The 21,374-nt window shown below is 51.3% G+C and overlaps 1 protein-coding gene across 1 annotated transcript; it reads right to left on the minus strand.

The window, feature by feature from the left end:
• Positions 1-9,918: 9,918 nt before the first annotated feature.
• Positions 9,919-11,664, minus strand: TMEM121B (transmembrane protein 121B; the record flags this gene model as incomplete). The annotated part of the gene is made up of 1 exon (XM_084255952.1): positions 9,919-11,664. One exon carries the CDS (start codon positions 11,662-11,664, stop codon positions 9,919-9,921), a length of 1,746 nt encoding a protein of 581 aa, XP_084112078.1.
• Between the last annotated feature and the right edge of the window lie 9,710 nt (positions 11,665-21,374).

Here is a 21,374-nt window from a genome sequence, read left to right on the forward strand (position 1 = left end):
GAGACTTGGGTGGCGTCACACCCAAGGAGTACTCCCCACGTGGACACCATCACAGGGTACAGGCATGGCAACCCCACCACTTCTGGCGGGTGAGCCTCCCAGGCTGGCTAAATCTGTTCAAGAGAAGCGCTCACACCTGATCCCGGGTCAGGACGCGATGGGAAGCCAGGCACTGTTTATCTCGCCTCCCTGCCTGTTGTTACTGCTTCCTCCCTCCAGTGTTTCCATCTTCAGATTATAAAAGTGTTAGCAGGGGCCTCCCTGGTGGTGCAAGAGGTTAAGACACAACCTGTTAAGCTGTCTACAGCCTCTGCAGTGCAAGTTCGATCCCTGGCCAGGGAGCTACCCACATGGCGCAGCAGACCTCTCGTGACTCACCTGCTGCTCCCCTCAGCAGTGTATTTCAGTCAATCTGCCTGTTCTGCTCCCCACTCTGGTGAATCCTCTCATGCCCCACACCTGTGGCCTGTACCCCAGTTCTTGTATGCGTAAATAAATCTTCAAAAAAAAAAGTGTTAGCAGGTAGGGCCTCCCCTGGTGGCGCAGCGGTTGAACGCTGGGCTGCGAAGTTGCCCACAGCCTCTGCAGCGCCAGTTTGATCCCCGGCCACCGGCGAGGGTCCCACATGGTGCGCAGACCTCTCCTGCCGCCCGCTGCTCCCCTCAGCAGTGTATTTCGTCAGTCTGCCTGTTCTGTTCTCCTCTCTGGCTCTAGTGAATTCTCTCACCCTCCCATGCTTCTGACTGTACCCAGTGCTTGTATAAATAAATAAATCTTTTTAAAAAAAAGTGTTAGCAGGCAGATTGAGAGGGGACCCTGGAACCCTCAAGCGTGCATGCTCTAATGGAATTCTGCCCCCACTGCAGAGAAACAAAGCAATGCTCAATGTGTCTTTAATGGGGTGACCATGCTCAGAGGGCAGAAGAGAAAGGAGATAGTCTTTCAAGGAAACTCCCAAAGTCACCCAAGCCCTCGTGGGTAAATGCCTGGCCGAAGAGTGTTGCCCTATAGGGGGGCCACCTATAACGGAAGGGACACAGTGCAGGTTCTCTATGACCCGAGCAGACGGGGTAAAGGAGGAGAAAGTCCTGGAGCCCGCCGTGGCTTTTGCAGGCTTTTATTGGGAGTTACCAGGTACACGGCAGGCAGGGGTCCTGGGGGCCCGGGAGGCTAGCAGGCCTCCCAGCCCCCAGCAAGTCTTCACTCTGGGCTCTCTGCTCTTCCATTTGTTCTGCTTCTGTAGGCGTCCCCTTGACGCCGCCCTTACAAGCACAGTCCTAGCCCAGGTGAATCCCATCTACCTATGCCCACACCCCACTCCGGGTACCTGCCATTGGGCATGCATTCAGGGCTGTGGGGTTCCAGCATCTGTCCTGATGGCGGAAGGGCAGAAAAGCCTGATGCTTTTACCTTACCCTACAGTCCACCCCCTCAGGGTTTTCTGCCAGTCTATACAAGTCATATGTGTTTCTCTTGGCAATAGAACACTGCAGCCGTGGCCCACAGAAGCAAATGAAATACATCACAATATAACAAAATACAACAGAACACAAATAAGTCCAGGCAGGGCACCAATCTAATGGCAAAAGACAAGATTATTGGCATCAGCCGATGATCCACCAAATCTGCTGTCGAAGGCTCTGCTCATACAAGGGGGGAACCACTCACGACATCTGCCGTCACACACCAGGAGCCGTCAGGCTTCCTGGCCTTCTCCGGCTGTAGTGTAAGCCACAAGCCACACACCGCATCCACCCCCAGAATGCACGCACTCGGGCTGGCGATTCTATTCTACTGTTGGGGGTAATCGCCAACCCTCAGGGTTTCTGTCTGCGGTCGCTCCAACACTCGGCTTTCACAGCCACCCATGCGACTCGCAGAGCCCTGCACTCAGGCCAACCCACTGCACATGCACACGGGTCAGGGATCCGTGGATGCAAGCTCCACATGCGGCCTCTCTTGGGTCCCCTCTTTGGCTGTGGGCTCCACCACAAGCCACGTTCCCCACCCATCCCCCATGGACAGGTTCCCCAGCTCCTCACCCTCACTCAACTGTGAGCAGGGCATCACCCACAGGTGATTTTAAGAGACTCACTGGCCTTCTTTAGCTTACTTAGTGCTCAACAGCCGCTCAGGGCTTCTCAATCTCAGTACCGGCTTTTGCTTGCTCAGTTGACTTTTTCTCTGCCTGGCTGCAGAGAACTTGGTGAGGGCTTCCTCCCTCAGCCAACTGTGGGCTCTTCTACCAAGGCCCACTGGCCGTGCCTTGATTTTAAAGGATACCATCCTGGGCCTCCCCGGTGGCGCAGCGGTTGAGCGCTGGGTTGCGAAACTGCCCGCAGCCTCTGCAGCACCGGTTCGATCCCCGGCTGCTCCCCGGCCACCAGAGGAGGGTCCCACATGGCGCGCAGACCTCTCCTGCCGCCCGCTGCTCCCCTCAGCAGTGTCCTTCGGTCCTTCTGCCTGCTCTGCTCCCCGCTCTGGCTCTGGTGAATTCTCTCACCCTCCCGCGCTTCTGAATGTACCCAGTGCTTGTATAAACAAATAAATCTTTAAAAAAATAAATGAATAAAATAAAGGATACCATCCACCCCCAGGGTCCCCAAAACATACCAAACTTGCCAAGGTCTTCCGCCTTCTGGCAGGATTGTTAGTCCATTAGTCCATTAGTCCAAGTTCATCGGCTTTTCCCTTTGTCCACACTGGCGAGCTCTGAACCGGGGTCCTCTCTTCCCCGACGATTCTTGCTGCCTCGGGGGTCGTTGGCTGGTCCTCCCGGGCGTCTCCTCCACGCGAGCTCTCGTCCCGCAGCTCCCGAACCTTGTCCATCTCCTGTGCCGCCATGACACCTCCAGCGTCGTCACAGGCACACACAGTCCGCGACTCCTCAGTCCCTCCAGCGGTGTTCGGGGGCTCCATACCCGTCTGCATGGATCATCCTGCCGACTTACGCCAAATGTAAGGGCCCGAAGGGACACAGGGCAGGTTCTCTATGACCCGAGCAGACGGGGTGAAGGAGGAGAGAGTCCTGGAGCCCGCGGTGGCTTTTCAGGCTTTTATTGGGAGTTACCAGGTACACGGCAGGCAGGGGTCCTGGGGGGCCGGGAGGCTGGCAGGCCTCCCAGCCCCCAGCAAGTCTTCACTCTGGGCTCTCTGCTCTTCCATTCGTTCTGCTTCTGCTGGCGTCCCCCTGATGCCGCCCTTACAAGCCCAGTCTCAGCCCAGGTGAATCCCATCTACCTATGCCCACACCCCACTCCAGGTGCCACCCTCAGGCATGCATTCAGGGCCGCAGATCCGTCATCTATCCTGATGGCGGGAGGGCAGAAAAGCCTGATGCTTTTACCTCACCCTGCACCCCTGAAGCCCGAGAGCCTGCCGCAAGGCTGAGGCAGCTTCTGGTGGGGCCCCAGGGGAAAGGAACCGGCAAGTCTGGGACAAAAGGAGCAAAATCAAAGTGAAGATAAAGCCTGGGAGGGCCAGGCTCCCCGGGGCCTCTCCCCAGTGAGACTCTTTCAAGTGTCTCTCCAGGTCTCTCCTCCAAGTCCCCCAAGTCCTCTGTGGAACAGCGTTATCCCCCCAGAAAGCGGAGAGTCCAGGTTCCCTGCCCCTCCGAAGGAAGGGTGGAGCGGAGCAGCAGGGAGAAGCTGAAGGATCTTGGGAAGAAGATTGGGAGAAGAATTGGGGAGGCACCTGGAGCAGAGACGTGTGAAGCTGTGCTTGCTTCTCGGCCTTGGACTTGCACCCGGGACTTGGGGACGTGGAAGAGACAGAGACGTGGGAGAGACAGAGACATGGGCGAGGGGCCCGTGGGGAGGCTGACACTGGCATCTTGACTTGTGTTTTGATTTTGCTCTTTTCCTTCCAAACTTGCTGCTCCCTAGGGGTCCCACCAGAAGGTGCCTTAGACTTGTGGCAGCTTTTGGGCCTCCGTGGCCCTGCTCTGGGCCAACCCTGTTTGGCTGGGCAGTTACCCATGAAGGGGTGGGTAACTGTGGTTGTTTAATTGCAAACTATTTTAACCATATTCTTTCTCTTCTTTCTGTTGCACACTAATTGTATTAAAATTCCTTTCCATTGAAAGACTTACACGTAAGTAAGAGTATGCTTTGTCTTTGTGCAGCAGATGGCAGAACCCATTTAGAGCATGCGGGTTTTGGGGCCTCAGGGGACCCTTCATTCCGCCCACTAACACCTGGTGCAAGTCCAAAGCCAAGAAGCAAGCCTCATATGTCTCTCTGCTCCCTGTGATTCCTTTCATGTCTCTCCAAGTGTTCTCTCTTGAGTTTATCTGCCTTCCATGTTAAGTAGCTTCACCTGGCCACTCATTTCCACCCCATCACTTTGTCGGGCCGGGAACATGAAACCTCCCCTTTCCATGGAGATATTTATGTTACAAAAGTAATATGAGGGCCTCCTCGGTGGCGCAGCGGTTGAGCGCTGGGTTGCAAAGCTGCCTGCAGCCTCTGCAGCACCAGTTGGATCCTGGGCTGCCGGGTGAGAGTGCCACATGGCGCGCAGACCTCTCCTGCCGCCCGCTGCTCCCCTCAGCAGTGTACCTCGTCACTCTGCCTGTTCTACTCTCCGCCCTGCTGAATTCTCTCACCCTCCCGTGTCTCTGACTGTACCCAGTGCTTGTATAAATAAATAAATCTTTAAAAAAAAAAGTAATATGAGATCTAATACATATAGTGAGAGCCAATAAATGTGTTGACTGAGAGATCACTGTGGGGAGGTGGAAGCGATATCATCTATAGGTGCTATATTATAGAAGATAAAGTGACTGCCCCAGCCCAGAGCTTTAGGGTGTGAGTTGGGGTGCCCTCTTGTTTTCTGCCAGGACAGAACCTTTGCTGGATGCCTGCTTCCCACTCACAGCTCCCCCCATCACTTCTAAATGCTTCCATGTCTGTCCCCTTGTTTTGGCCTCTCACCAGCTCTCCATGCCCCTCTGCCCTCCAGGAGGTGGCACTGGGTGCACACTCTTGTCCATTTAAGTTGGTTAAAACAGGTGGGTCACCTGTTGAGTCAGATTTGCCTGTTAGCAGCGCTTGGAGTCCCCTCGTGATTTTGAAGGATGCTGAGAAGCCTTTCCAGCATGCCTCCTCCTGCCCTGGTACCCTGATTCCTTCCCTCAAGGAATAGCCCCTTAGGTTATTAATAATCTAGTGTCAATTCCTTTACTGGCTCCTTCTTGAGTAAGTAGAAGAAAAGACATGATCAATGAACCCCCTGCTTTTACCTGCACCCCAAATGGGTATCCTGTGGGTAGACTTTTGTTCAATGCCTCTCCCGTGAATGCATGCAAAAATGAAAAACAGCTTGTTACCCAGAATCATACAGCTTTCATGCAGAAGCGAAACCCAGCTTACTGCTCAAGTTTGAAGGCTGCCTGGGGTCCTGTGGATTTTGGAAGTGGACAGACCTGGGTTCAAACCCGAATTGCCTTCTGACTGGACTGTGGCATTCAGCAACGACTCCATCCTACTGGTCTCAGCTGCCTTGGAGGTGGCTGTAATGAAATGAGCTAATGAGCACCAAGGGCCTCAGGCAATCCATCAGGATAATTCCGTGTTCTGCCCTGGGGCCAGAACTTCAGCTGCGTAGTCAGATGCAGCCTCAGGCAAGGCCAAATGTGGCCCTTGTTGACCCTCACGCATAGCGCACCCCCACACCCCTCTGCACCTTGGACAATGCACCTTCAGATACATGCAACCAACCCAATCGGTGAAAGTGACCTCATTTAGCTAGAAGACATATAAATATTTATAATATGTTTATTCAAATTAATCAGCTTAGTTTACCTCTAGATTTAGGAAGCAATGAAGACATGGTCTTATTTGTTTAATAATTTGACGTGTAAATTTGGTCCTGTTATGACTTTAAATGTCTGAAGGACAAGGACCATTTTTGCAGATGTCATCTCATTTCATTCCTACCATAGCATGGTGAGGTATGGAATACTGCTCCTGTTTGATAGGTGATGAAGACATTTCCAAAGGTCAGGTGAGGACCCAAGCTGGGCCCAGCATCCAGCAGGTCCTATGCCTTGTTTTCCTCCTTCACCCTGTACAGGAAACTATTGTGTGATTTTCTTTTCTTTTTTTCTTACATCATTGTTTATTTTTGTACAATATTTGATTTCTCAAATATTATAATCCCCATAAATCTCCCACCACCCCATCACCCCATAAACTGTCACCATAGTCCCTTTGCTCTTCCCTCCCCTGTTATAACACCCTATATCGCCCTCTCCTGCTGTATGTCTCCTATCTATAATTTGCCTGCTAGTTTTGTCTTTTTTGCTGGCCCTTTTTACAGTTTCCTTTAAGTGAAACCAATTGATATTTTTCTTTTTCCTTCTGACTTATTTCACTGAGCATCATTCCTTCCAGCTCCATCCATGATGGTGTAAAGGCATGAGTTTATCCTTTTTGATCAGTGAGTAATATTCCATTGTGTATCTATACCACATCTTCCTGCTCCATCTGTTTTGGGGCATTTAGGTTGTTTCCATTTCTTAGCTATTGTAAGTAGTGCTGCAATAAACCTAGGAGGGCAGGTTTCCTTTTGAATTAATGTTTTTGTGCCCTTTGGTGAATTCCTAGGAGTGAAAGTGCTGGGTCATATGGCATGTAGTCATCTTAATGGCCAGGCACATCATAGGGCAATGGCGGAGCAATTCGACTGCTTCTGCATATCTCTACGCTAAAAACAAAAACTCTAACTTCATGTTTGTGCAGACCTAAGGCTCTATCTTAAAAACTAACAAAAAACATGGCTTTGTTCTTCTTATTCACACTTAAGAATTCATGTTTCTGAGGTGAGAGTAATAGGGAGGGCAGAGTATTAAAAGTTTATCAGTGTTTCTCCTTTTAGTAACTTTGCTCAGAAACAAGGGGGTGGGAAAGCCCCAGGGGCTGGGGAACCACCCCTCTTCAGCTGAGCGCACACCTGGGTTAGTTCTGCACTGGCAGAGCCTGCTAAACACCCCCCAGGTCAAGGCCACCCTGGCTCCCTGAACACCATGCCCCCTGCCTCAAGGGGAAGAGCCAACGTGGATCCAGAATGTTCCCGCAAACCTGTAAAATGATGACAAATGTCACAATGACATTTAAGAATTTAGTAAGGAAATCAGGACAGGGAAGATCTTAACAAACCACACAGGAAGCTTGTCACAAGTCTCAAGTTTTTTATTTTCAGAACAGAGTCTGGTTTTATTTTTAAAAAGAGAAAGAGGGAAAAAAACGTGATAAATGCTAGTGAGGTGCCACTTGCCTTATTCCAGGCTCTCGCTGCCAGCTCGCTCTTTTCCCCAAAACACATGGGCTCAGCACCAGGGCAGGCCAGCTCAAAGGGTCTTTGAAGAGGGCCAGTCCAAGCCCCTTTTAAAACAAATGAGTCAGAGTGAAGATCAAGGTGAGAGACTAGGGGTGGGTGGCTTGTGTTCTGAAGCCTGGGCCCTTCTCTATGAACTCGACTGCTGGCATCAGCTTCAGGGACAGAGCAGCACCTGGTTATTAGAGCCATGGGGGACATCTCCAGTCTGACCCCTGCACTACAGGTGCCCTAGAAAGTCAGGAAAAAATGAAGTGTTAGGGGTCATTTCTTTTTGTGAATGGGGCAAAGGAAGTAAGAAAAAGGACCCAAGAAAAACACAGCAGAAAGAAGGGACTGACCCCCTGAGCGCAAAGAGCTTTCACCAAATATGTGAAAGAGGCTGTCTGGGCTGAGTGGGGGCTGGCAGACGGGGCTGGACAAGCCTGGCATCTGCAGGCCTGCCAGGTTGCCATCAGTCGATGTAGCTAGGGAAGTGACAGCTCACTGCGACATCCCACAGCCTCCCACGAGAAAACCAACGGCACTCGGCACTCGGAGACTTCAGTCACTCAGCAGGGAGACCGCCATCCAAACAGCAGAAAGAAGGTGAGGCGGGGGCCAGCCAGGAGCTGGCCATGGCTCAGACACAAAGTCCTTTCAGAGTCACTGAGATTAGGTAGCAGAGAAACAGAGCAAAGCTGGCGAGAGGACATGGGAGCAGAGGGGAGAGCAAATGGTCCCCCCGCCCAGGGTCTGCACCCCAGAACTTCAAACACATGGATTCAAAGGGAGAGAAGATGAACCAGGGTGGGGGAAGAAGAAAAGGAAAAAGCAAAACAATTAATTGTGAAATTCAATTAGATAATGTGGGACTTCACAGGGTCAGGGGCTGGGAGCACAGATACCGATTGAGTGTAAACATTCCCCCCCCCCCCATTCTCGCCACCGTGAGAGTAAGGGAAGGCTCAGGAGAACCCAGCTCAAGCCACCAGCCTCTCTGGTGTCTGTCAACAAGCCCCAAAAAATTATGGAAAGAGGGGACCCAAGGGAAAAACTGAGGCCCCAAAGGTAAAAGTGAAGTGTCACTCAAAGCTGGTTACTGAGCTAAACCACAGCCCGGGACTTCTGGCCCTTTAGCCAGGTTCATTACACCACATAAGACGCATGAGAAAAGGGTGAAAAAAAATTCTTACAATTTTGTCCTTACCCCATCTTATTTCGGGGTGAAGGAAAGTGAGTATTTCCTGGCCTTGCTCCCAATTGTCATGTACCTTACCTCCCCTAAAAACACTTACCCGCCTCAAAGATCCCAAGAGTGATGTCCCACATCCAGCCTAGAGGCAGACGATACCAGGTGGATTTCCCTGGTCATCACTCTCAGCAAGAGAAATACCCGCAGGGAGGCTACACACGCCTACCCCGGCAGCCTGCCTTCTCCCCAGAGAACCTCTTAACAAGAGCAGACATCGACACCCTTGTCGATCTACACTAAGCTCCCAAGAGGAAGGACAGGTGGGGAACTGGGGTTTTTTCCCTCTGTGGGCCCATGGGAGCCCCAACTTCCAGGAATCCCACCAAAGCTGTTATTCTGAGACAAGATCTGACCCAGCCAGCAACAGACCTCAGGAAGAATAAGAGTTCTGGGTGCAGAGGCAGGGACAGAGGGAGGTCAGGCCAATGGCTGATACTCCACAGACCCTGTATGAACCGTGGGCCCCAAACCCCAGCTGGATTGTGGCCACATGGAATCAACTTCTGAGTATTTTGTCTTCATTTTTTGCAAGCAGCATCAGTGCACGATGCAAGGAAAGTTGAATGCACGGAGGTAGAAATGCTCACTCACCCAAGAAAGGGTGTAGTTTGGTCCTTAGACTATGGACCCTCTCCTCCCCCAAGCTGTGAAGAGAGGAGCAGGAAGAAGGATCCTGGGCAAGCTTGTCCCCTGGAGGAGACCAAGTGGGCAGCACCCAGGAGCCCAGCTCTTCTGGGAATTCATGGCCACAAATTCACAAGGAGAGTAGTGGTATGTGTGGTGGGAAGGGCAGGGCCTCCCTACATCTGGTGGACACAAGAAAACAACACTGCACACACACACTACACACACACACAGAGACACACACAGACATAGACTTTGCATCGACCATCTGGAAGAAATCCAATAGACACATGAGGGAAACAGTGGATTCTGGGTCAGTTTCAAGGCCTAAAAGAAGCTGGCACTTCCAAGCTAGGGGAATGGCCCGAGGCCCCGCGCCTCCCGTCTGAGCACACCCCTTCCCTCCATTTTCTTCCACAATGGGTTGGATTTAGGGTGGGAGGTGGAAAAATTCAGAAGCAGAGGGACCACTCCCCTGGAGCTAGGTTTAGCGTAGGGCATGGGGAAGAAAAAAACAGGGTAAGTGGACCTTCCTCCCCCACCATGAACTGCTGGTCTCTCTCCTCACAGTCTTGATCCGAGAAATGCAGAAGGACACGCTGGCCCACGGCCCTGCAAACAGTTACCTCTCCCAAGCGGCCAGAGCAAATCTGGGTGAGAGACAAGAGGCCAAGGGAGCCAGGGCTTCTCAACCCTAAAGGAAGGCCCCCTCCTTATTCCTCTCAATTCTGGGAGGCGACAGCCAGCGTGTTGACATAACCATGGGCACCCCCCTCGTTCTCCGGGATGCAGTGGCCCAGCTGGGAGCCTCCCTGAGGTGCTGGTGGCGGTGGTGGCGGTGCAGAGGGTGGCGCGCCATAGCTTCCTCGGAGCCGGCTGGGGGAGGCCCGACTCCCCTGGTCCCAGCAGCCCTCCAGGGCTTCCAGGCCCCGGCAGCCCAGGAAGAAGAGGTTCTTGAGCATGAAGATGGAGAGGGGCTGCTGATAGCTCACCACCAGGAGGCAGCGGAGCGCCAGCAAGGGCACGTCCACCAAGCAGCCGCCCAGCAGGCGCAGGAGGCGGCTGCAGCTGCCGGGCCCCGAAGCCTGGCTCCAGGACGAAGTGACGGCGGCGACGTTGAGCTCATAGAGCCAGAGCACCGGCGAGGCGAGGGTGAGGAAGTAGACCGCGATGAGCAGGTAGCGCAGGTGTGCCGGGAGAGGCACGCGGCCCTCCAGCATCAGCTCCACCAGGGTGAAGCTGTCCAGCAGGTCCAGACACGTGCCCAGGAAGCAGCCGGCGGCGCGGTGCTGCTGGGGCTGCAGGAGCAGGGGTCCCGCGGAGCCAGGGGGGGCGCCCGCCTCGCTGATGGCTCGCACCAGGCTGTAGAGCAGGGGCACCGACAGCGCCATGGTGAGTCGGAAGCCCGTGGTGCCGAAGGGCGCGCGCAGCTCGATGAGGTCCAGGATGGACGTGCCCAGGATGAGCACCACCTTGGGCGTGAAGGCGATGGAGTAGATGAGCCAGGCCAGGTAGGCGAAGGCGAACTCGCCCGCCGCGCCGGCCGCGCCCAGGCCGCCCCCGGGGCCGCCCGCGCCCCCGCGGCCGCCGCGCGCCTTGGCCCCCGCGGCCGCCCCCGCCGAGGCGGCGGAGGCCGCGGGCAGGTGCAGGGGCGGCGCGGCGTGGTGGTGGTGCTGGTGGTGGCTGTGCGCGCCGCTCGCCGCGCCGCCCCGACGGCCCCGACTGTTCTTGGCGAAGAAGATGGCCCAGCCCACCACCACCACCAGGTCGGTGGCGATCCAGGAGCACCAGTACAGGTCGGTGACGGCGATGAGGTACAGGTCCAGCAGCCCGCCCTGCGCCAGCAGCAGCACCACGGACAGCGCCTGGTAGCCCCAGCGGCACCCCGGGCCGGGCGCGCAGCCGCGACGCCGGCCCCGGCGGCCGGGCCGCGCCGGGCGGCAGCAGCAGCAGCAGCAGGCGCAGCAGGGCGAGCCGCCCCCCGCGCCCGCGCCGCCCGCGCCCCCGGCCGCGCGCCCCCCGGCGCCCCCGACGGCCCCGGCCGCGGGCGCGCCCCCGAAGTCCACGGCCGTCATGCTGCAGGAGGTGGGCGTGGAGCTGCCGGAGGAGGTGGGCGCCGACGAGGAGAAGGCGGCCGGCGCGGGGCCGGGGCCCGGGGCGCCCCCCTGCGCCGGGGGCCCCGGGGGCGCGGCGGCGGCGGCCGGCACCAGCGGCTTGCTGATGCTCGCGCTCTCGTCGTCGTCCTCGCGCTCCGCGCCGGTGCTGCTGCTGGGGGAGCCGCCCCCGCCGCGCCGGCCGCCGCCCCCCCGGCTGGGGCTGGTGCTGGTGCTGCTGTCGCCCGAGCCCCGCCGGCCGCGGGGGGCGCCCCCCCGGAGGAAGAGCGGCTGCAGCCGCGCGGCGGCGGGGGGCGGCGGGAAGGGGCCGGCCGAGGACGAGACCGCGCGGGGGTGGCCGAGCGCCGGGCGCATTGTCCTCCGCGGGCTCCGGGGGCGCCCGGCTGCTCGCGCCCCGCCGGCCCCGGCGGGCGAGGCGGCCGAGGGGAGCCGGGCCGGCAGCCGCCTCTCCCCGGCAGCGGGGGCGCGTCCCGGCCGGGCCGCCGCGAGAGCCGGACTGGAGCCCGGGGCCGGGCGAGGCGAGCCCGGCGGCTGCGCGCGGGGGCGGGCGCGGCGCGGAGCCTCCGCGGGGACGGCGGGCGGGCGGGGCGGGCGCGGAGCGGCCCCGCCGGGAGGGGCGGGCGGCTGGCGGCGGGGAAACCAGGACTGGATTCGAGGGGCGGAGGAGGCGACCAGAGGCGGGGAAAGCCCGGCTCGCCGGATCCGCGGGAAGAAAGGGGGCCGGAGAGCGCCGAGGCCAGGCCGAGAGTTGGTTTGGGGGAGCCCCGAGGGTGGGAAGGGGAGAGGAGGCAGGCGGGGGTGGGGTGGGGAGTCGGCCTGGCCCCTGAATCTGCCTTGTGAATATGGATTCTTTTTAAATCAAATCTACTCTCTCCTCTCCTCTTTGAAGGTCTATGTATCTAATCCAAGGCAGACGTGGGGTTTAGACTCACACATTAGTTTTTTAAGATTTATTTATTTATGCACGCAAGAGATGGGGTACAGGCCAGAGATACGGGGAGTAAGAGGATCCGCCAGAGACAGAGTGGGGAGCAGAACAGGCAGACTGACTGAAACACACTGCTGAGGGGAGCAGCGGGCGAGACAGGAGAGGGCTGCTGCGCCATGTGGGTTGCTCCCTGGCCGGCTGGGGATCGAACTCGTGCTGCAAAGTTTGCGGACAGCTTCATAGGTTGCGTCTTAACCCCTTGCGCCACCAGGAAGGCCCCTTAGACTCACACAATATTTGAAAGGGGGATTATAGGGGGCCAAGGTAGCCGGCCGTGGTGGCGGAGAGTGGGGACAGTCTTCACTGTCCTCGCAGGAGTGCGGTTCTCTGCATCCGGCAGTCCTGTGCCAAGCAGGCTATGGTGGCAGCATGTGAGCTTTGGGGCCGGTGGTCTCAGCTCTGCCGCTCAGCTGATGTGACCTCAGTCACGCTCTCTCACCTCTTTGCATCTCAGATTACCCAGCTGTAAAAGGACCCATATCTACCTCAGTACGCTCTTGTGAGATCTAAGGGAGGTCATGATTCAAAGTGCCCAGTGGCGTGGAGTAAGTACTCAGTTAAAGGCAGCTGGTGTTATCATCAGATGCCACTTAACTCGCATGTTAACCTCCCAGGCAGCATTTACTCATAGCACAGGCCGCTCGTGACGGTTTTCTGGGCTGGCTTCCTTCCTGAGGCCACATTCAGAGTTCTGCTCCCCCACAGCTCTGCACTTTGGGAAATGCCAGGGAGCAAAGCTGCTCTCATTAGGTGCAGTGTTGAGAGATTCAGCTATGCCAGCTGGTGCCAGGCCCACCCACATGGGCAAGGTGGGGAATAAACAGCGGATGCGGCCTGCATGGGTGTGTGAGTGTCACAAGGGTCCGGCAGATGTCAGAGCTGAGCCGGTCCAGGTGGGGAGTGAATTGGGGAGCTGCCAATTGCTAATGGGAGTGATTATAGCCGGTCTCCCTGTGCTCCCTCAGGGGAAACACCAGCCAACAGCCAACCTGAAAGCTGGCCTGAGACTTCTGCTCAAGTTAATGAAGCAGTTCAAGAAACAGAAGATGAAGGCAAAGAACCGGGCTCCTGAGAGAACAGTGACGAATCTGGTCCCACTCTCCACCACCACAGGTGGGCCAGGTTCACTCACATTCCCCCCCTCCTCCTCGCAGACTTACCTGTCAGTTCTACCCCACCTCCCACAGGTGGGAAGAACAGGTCTCCTTCCCCGTAAATGTGGAGAGTAACAGTCCCTTCACGTTACCCTTTTATTTCTGGGAAATGTGATGTAAAATGAGCAGATTAATTTTCTGTATAAGATTTTTTGAAAGAATTATTCCTTTATTGTAAGGTTTTTTTAAGATTTATTTTATTTTTATGCATACAAGAGCTGGGGTACAAGCCAGAGGTGTGGGGTGGGAGGGGGGTGAGAGGATTCACCAGAGACAGAGTGGGGAACAGAACAGGCAGACTGACTGAAATACACTGCTGAGGGGAGCAGCTGGTGAGTCAGGAGAGGTCTGCTGTGCCATGTGGGTTGCTCCCTGGCCAGGGATTGAATTCGTGCTGCAGTGGCTACGGTTAGCTTCATAGGTTGCGTCTTAACCCCTTGTGCAACCAGGGAGGCCCCTATTGTAAGATTTTTTAAATTTATTTTGCATAGAAAAATTGGGGGCCAGAGGTGCAGGGGGTGAGAGGGGACATCAGAGACAGAGTGGGGAGCAGAACAAGTGGATCTAATGAAATACACTGCTGAGGGGAACAGGAGAGACAGGAGAGGTCTGCTGCACCATATGGGTCAGCTCCCTGGCCAGGGATCAAACTCAGGCCATCGCAGTGGGTCTTCGTAGTAGTAGCATTGAGACTTAAGCCCTAGGCCACCAGGAAGACCCTCTGTATAAGATATTTTAGCTTAATTTCTTTCCAGTCTGAGACCACAAATTAACGAGAAATCAGGGTACCCAACAGAATAAGTCAGTGGTCTGAATAATAGGAGCTTCTTTTTGCAGTGGATTTCCCCAGTCTTCTGTGTACACACACACACACACACACACACACACAGCCCTTGCTTTAGCCATGACAAAGATGTACCAGGGATGAGAAGCAGGAAGACAGAAAAGACTTTCTCATATAAGTACAAATATCCCACAAGATCTAGAAAAGGGAAGACACAGTCACCAAGCATATAAGAACCAAGAGTTTGAACTCGTGCTGCAGTCTCACCCTCCACATCTCTGGCCTGTACCCCAGCTCTTGTATGCATAAATAAATAAATCTGTAAAAAAAAAAAACACCAAGGGTTTACACTAAATAGTCTGCATACAATACCTGGAAATTGTCAGAAATATAAAGCAACTCACTCCAAGTCACACAGCCCTCGGCCCAGTGCTCCCACCTGGCTACACTCCCCTTCTCACAAGCCCAGGATGGCAGCAGCTCACAGACCTCCTGGGAGATGGGGGCAAACTAAGCAGGTTCCAAAACAAACTGTATTTACCTGAGCACTCAAGTGCTCTGTGCCCTTGATGAGGTCCATATGGGGACCTACTCTTCTTGTCCTGCTTGAATGGAAACTCAGTGCTCACACCCCTGCAGCCGCAGAAGCTGGACGAGGAGGGAGAGCTGTCCCTCCTGATCCACAGCAAAGAGAATCTCAGTGGGGCAGGGCCAGGCCTTCCTAGTACTGAACCAAGGCCCCACTCTTTGACAACCCACACTCTGTTCAACACTGCTGCCCTCTTTCACCTTCACAGCAAGAATAAAGAATAGATTCAAAGGGAACTGCCCCAGGGTGTGTGGAGCTTCACAGATGCTCCCTGTGAAAAGACACAAGCAGGGCCCTTTAGTTCTCAGCTGCGCAGTCCCCACACCCTGACTCTCAGAAAATGAAAGGGAAGCTGGCAGGGAACTAGGGCTGAGGCTGGCAGAGCCTGTGAAGCTTCAGCTTATTGGAAACTACTCTGAGAGTTCTCTGAATATAGACACTCCATGTACCCTGGCTCCGAGCAGCTATACCTGGACTCTGGAAGCTAGGTCTGCCCTAAGCTGCTCCAGGGATGTCTTTGACTGATGCCACCACCCTCTTGATTAAAGAAGACATCCCAGCTCCTACGTCTCCCTATGGCAGTCCCTGGACTAAGTGCTGGGGTTCAGAGATTTTTTAAAAAAAAAGCAAGTCCGCTATCAGATGAGAAGGAAATAGACATGTAAACACAGCACAACACAGTATCATGAGCAGTGTGAGCAAATTCTGGACAAGGTGGAGAAGAGGTACGAAACAGAAATCAGTTCAGCCTGCATAGGGGCGGGGACAGGAGTGTCCTCATGAAAGATAAGCAGATGTTGGTCAGCAGATAGAAGGCAGAGTCAGGGCAGCAGAGCAGGCCCGGTGGAAGGGAGCTGGACGAACAAAGAACCCAAGGTATGAAATAGCAGGGTGCCTTTTAGGAATCACAAATATTGGGTTGCAAGAAGATGCATGAAAGGCAAAAGGCTGGAGAAATAGGCAGGGGCTAGGTTACAGAGGACCTCATGTGCCAGGAGACCTGGACTGGCTGCATTCTCAGGAAATAGGCAACTCTTGAAATCATGAAATATAACACATAATCATGAAATAAACTCATGAAATATAACATGAACAGACTTGCATTTTTTAAAATTGCTTTGTAGTGGAGGGAAGAAAAATGGAAGCAGAGACTATGTTCCAATTCTGTCAATATTGTGGACTAGAGAATATGAAAACTCGCCACTTAAAAAAAAAAAAAAAAACTAGATAGGGCCTCCTGGTGGCACAAGGGATTAAGACACAACCTATGAAGCTATCCGTAGCACTGCAGCATGAGTTTGATCCCCGGCCAGGAAGCAACCCACATGGCACAGCAGACCTCTCCTGTCTTGCCTGTGGCTCCCCTCAGCAGTGTATTTCAGTCAATCTGCCTATTCTGCTCCCCACTCTGTCTCTGGTGGGTCCTCTTACCCCCCGCATCTCTGGCCTGCACCCCAGCTCTTGTATGCATAAATAAATAAATCTTTAAAAAAACTAGATAAAATGTAAGATCCTTTTAAATTCATAATTAACAAAGTAAGAGAAAAACCTGGGGCCATCAATCAAGAGGTCAGAATGGCAAGTAAAAGAAATGATGCTGTAAGTGACCTCAGGTATATAGTCCATCTCAGTAAGCCAAATTGTCTACCATGGTGGGGACTAACTACGAGCAGCTGTCTAATATTAATTGAAATAAATTAAATTTAGAATTCAATTCCTCCATCTCAGTGGCCCCCTTTCAAGTGCTTAAAAGCATATTTCTTCTCCTTTATTCTAATTGATTTTAAAAAATAACAAATGGTATTGAACTGGATGTCCACATACAAAAAAGTGAATCTAGACACAGACTTACACACGTCACAAATATGAACTCAAAGTGGCCTTGAGACCTAAATGTAAAACACAAAACCAGAAAACTCCTAGAAGATAACATGGGAGAAAATCTGGATGACCTTGAATTTGGCAATGACTCTTTAAGTACAACACCAAGGGAATAACCCTCAAAAGAAAGGATATGTGAAACTTCATTAAAATGTAAAATTTCTGCCCTGCAAAAGATACTATCAGAAGAATGAAAAGGCGAGTCACAGACTGGAAAAAATATTTGAAAGAAACATCTGATAAAGGACAATTACACAAAATATGAAAAGAACTTTTAAAATGCAACGATAAAAAAATAAGCAACTCAGGGCCTCCCTGGTGGTGCAAGGGGTTAAGCACCACACTATAGACAATTCACAGCCTCTGCAGCACGAGTTCGATCCCTGGCCAGCCAGGGAGCTACCCACATGGCGCAGCAGACCTCTCCTGTCTCGCTCACTACTCCCCTCAGCAGTGTATTTCAGTCAATCTTCCTGTTCTGTTCCCCACTCTGTCTCTGGTGACTCCTTTCACCCGCCATGCTTCTGGCCTGTACCCCAGTTCTTATATGCATAAATAAATAAATCTTTAAAAAATAATAATAATAAATGAAATCTTTAAAAAAATTGCATAAAGTCAACTGTATTATTGTGCCTTTAACATATAGAAATATATTTGACAATAACAGCACAAAGGAAGTGGGTGGGAGCAAAGCTGTATTAAAAAAAGGATATGATACCAGATGGTTAACTTGACTCCACAGAAAGAAATGAAAAGAAACAGAAATGGTAACCAAGGTTAATGTGACAAATCCTGTAAATCTACTTCTACTCTCAGCTTCTTTAATGTACATAAATTTATAGAGTCATAATTTTAACAATGTTTTATTGGGTATGTAACATATACAAAATATACCAGAATAGTACTAAAAAGGGGAAAATGGAATCAAAATATATAGAAGTTTCTATATTTCACTGAAATTAAGTTGGTATAAATTTGAAGTATATTCTGATTAGCTAGGCTGTGTATTTATAAGTTCTAGTGCAGCCACTAATAAAATAACTCAAAAAATAGTTTAAAAATCATTAAGAGAACTAAATGTTACACTAGGAAAAGTCACTTAATACCAAAAATAAAAGGAAGCCTAAAAAAAGAATTTCAGTTTTCAAATAGATCGTCATTGAAAAGATTTAATAGATAGATTAAACATCAAATAGGCACAACTGAAGAGCACTAGTAAATGTAATAATATAGCTGAAGAAATTCTCTAGAATCCAGTATGGAGTGCTAGAGATTGGAATCTATGTAAAAGAGATCTCAAAGAACATGGTGAATGAAATGCAAGGATCCAAAGTATGTGGAATAGAAGTTCCAGAAAGGGAAACATAGAATGAGAGATAACAACAATAAAGAAATTTTGGCTGAGAACTTTCCAAAATGAGTGAAAGAACTTCATTGATCTATAATAGATTTAGGAATCACAATGAATCCTAAAAAGATAGAATAAAAATAAACACACTCCCAGAGGCTCGGAGCTGAAACTACAGGACATCTAGACAGCAAAAGTGCTTGAGAGAAGCTAGACAGGGGGAGAAAAAAAAAAAGGAAAATTACTTACAAAGACCAACAGGTGGATGACAACAGACTTCTCTTTGGAAATAATTGAAGCCAGAAGACCATAATGACCAAAAAAGGTCCTCCCTGGTGGCGCAAGGGGTGAAGTCTCAGCACTGTGAAACTATGGGCAGCCACTGCAGCACGAGTTCAATCCCCAGCCAAGGAGCTACCCACATGGGACAGTAGACCTCTCCTGTCTCACCTGCTGCTCCTCTCAGCAGTGTATTTCAGTCAGTCTGCCTGCTCTGCTCCCCACTCTGTCTCTGGTGAATGCTCTCACCCCCTGCACCTCTGGCCTACACCCCAGCTTTTGTATGCATAAATAAATAAATCTTTAAAACAAAAACAAGGGCCTCCCCTGGTGGCGCAGCGGTTGAGCGCTGGGCTGCAAAGCTGCCCACAGCCTCTGCAGAGCCAATTCGATTCCCGGCCTCCAGCGAGGGTCCCACATGGTGCAACAGTCCTCTCCTGTCTCGCTTGCTGCTCCCCTCAGCAGTGTATTTCGTCACTCTGCCTGTTCTGTTCCCTGCTCTGGCTCTGGTGAATTCTCTCACCATCCTGCACTTCTGACTGTACCCAGTGCTTGTATAAATAAATAAATCTTTAAAAAATTTAAAAAAAACAAAAACAAAATGACAAAAAAAGCAAATATATCAGTAATCATAGTAAATATCAGATTGGGATTCTTAAAATGTTCAACTATGTGCTTTTTTTTTTTTTATATATAGAGGCATGTTTTTATTTATTTATTTGTTTGTTTGTTTGTTTTTGTTTATACATGCACCTGGTACAGTCAGAAGCGCGGGAGGGTGAGAGAATTCACCAGAGCCAGAGTGGGGAGCAGAGCAGACAGAAGGACCGAAGTACACTGCTGAGGGGAGCAGCGGGCGGCAGGAGAGGTCTGCGCGCCATGTGGGACCCTCCTCCAGTGGCCGGGGAGCAGCCGGGGATAGAACTGGCGCCACAGAGGCCGCAGGCAGCTTCGCAACCCAGCGCTCAACCGCAGCGCCACCAGGGAGGCCCCAACTATGTGCTTTTATAATAAATATCCTTAAAACAAAGAAAGAATGAAAGCAAAAGGGTGAAGAAAATATATGTACATATATATCTTTCATGCATTTATGTAAAAGCCCAAGTGAATAGTAATGAACAGAAAGCTGGCATGGCTATATTAATAATTTTAGAAAAAAATGGGGAAGGCCGACCTAGCCTGGGGGCAGTGGGCAATGCTTGAGTCCCCCTGAGGCCAGTGGGAGGCAGTCAGAAAACCTCTGCTGGCAGGTCCAGAAGGCTCCCAGACCCAGCTGCTCCAGTACCAGCAAACAGATGCCCTGAGTGGAGCACAGAAGGGCTAGTCAGCCTTGGGGGTTTGTGGTTCTTGGCATCAATTCTGCCTGCCTGACCTGAGCCTGGACCTGGGCCTGCCTCTTGGCCTAGACTACAGAGTTGAAACTAATTTAAAAGTAGGGGAGTCGGTCTCAGTGACTGACTCTGTCCAGCCATCAGTGAGGTTGGCAGAAGGGGCTTCTGTGTCTGGGGTGATGCCAGGGTTCCAGAGAAGACTAGCTCAGGCCAGTTCAGTTGTTGCATTGTGCATACCCAGTGCACTTCCCAGGAGCCCAAGTTGCCAGGGCAACCTGCAGACTGGACCAGAGCCCTGCCTTGCCAGGAGGCAGTGGACAGGGCTATGGTTCCCTCTGAGGACGGGTGGGGGGCAACCTGAGGACCTCTGACTCGCAGGCCAGCAAAGTAGTTAAGTGAGTGTCAGTACATAGAACATCTGGCACACACTATAGAGAGAAATTAGCTGCCTTCAAATCCCCATTCCACCACTTAGAAGCTGGGTGACCTTGGGCAAGTTACTCAGTCTCTCTGACCTCAGTTTTCTCATTTGTAAAATGGGGGAAATAATAGTATTATCTATCTCATAAAGTTGTATGAGGGGTAAATGAGTTGTTATATTAAGAGCACTTAGAACATGCCTGCACATAGTGCTATATAAGTATTTGTTGTTATGAAAGGACAAAGTTCCAGAAAGACATAATTCTGAACTTATATGGACCTAAAATAAATAAAGCAAAAATGCCTATTATAGTGAGTCACTGGCTAATTATAGTGGGGAATATAAACATATCTCTTAGTCATCCATAGATCAAACAGATTAAAACATTGGTAAAGATAGATAGAAGCTGGGCCTCCCTGGTGGCGCAAGGGGTTAAGTACAGCACTGTGAAGCTATCAGCGGCCCTGCAGCACAAGTTTGATTCCCGGCTGGCCAGGGAGCTAGCCACATAATGCAGCAGACCTCTCCTGTCTCGCCCGCTGCTCCCCTCAGCAGTGTATTTCAGTCAATCTGCCTGTTCTGTTCCCCACTCTGTCTCTGGTGAATCCTCTCACCTCCCCCCCAACTCTGGCCTGTACCCCAGTTCTTATATGCATAAATAAATAAATCTTAAAAAAAGATATATAGAAGCTGAACCATCATTAACAAGCTTGTTCTAATGGTTGAATACAGAACTCTGTACCCAAAATAGTAGATACTACACATTGTTTACAAATATATTTGCAACATGGATAGAACCTGATCATGTACAGACCACATTTCTTGACCTCAGAGATATATTAGAACACAGTAATAAAAAAATAACCAACCACACCTTATACATTTTAAATTAAAAAAAAAAACACTTCCAAATAATTCATGAAAAAAAAATAAAATATTTAGAACTAAATAATAGTGGATACACAACCTGTAAAAATGAATGGGATACTGCCAAAGTCAAACTTAGAGGAAAATGTATAGCTTCAAATACTTATGTTACTTAGCAGAAAGACTAAAAATAAGTTAAATCTCTTAATAAGTTAGAGAAATAACAGAGTAAATGCAGTGAAAATATGAAGAAAAAAATATAAGAAAAATAATAAAAATGAACATTTAAATGCACAAATATCTGACAGTGATTTATTAAGGGAAAATAAGTTAGAAAGCACCAGAAGCAATTGTAGGGATGAAAAAGAAGCTTTAACTACAGAAACAGATTTTTAACAATAAAAATATAAACACTGTTATAC

The sequence above is a fragment of the Talpa europaea genome (assembly GCF_964194135.1).
Source record: "Talpa europaea genome assembly, chromosome: 15".
Classification (NCBI taxonomy): Eukaryota; Metazoa; Chordata; class Mammalia; order Eulipotyphla; family Talpidae; genus Talpa; species Talpa europaea.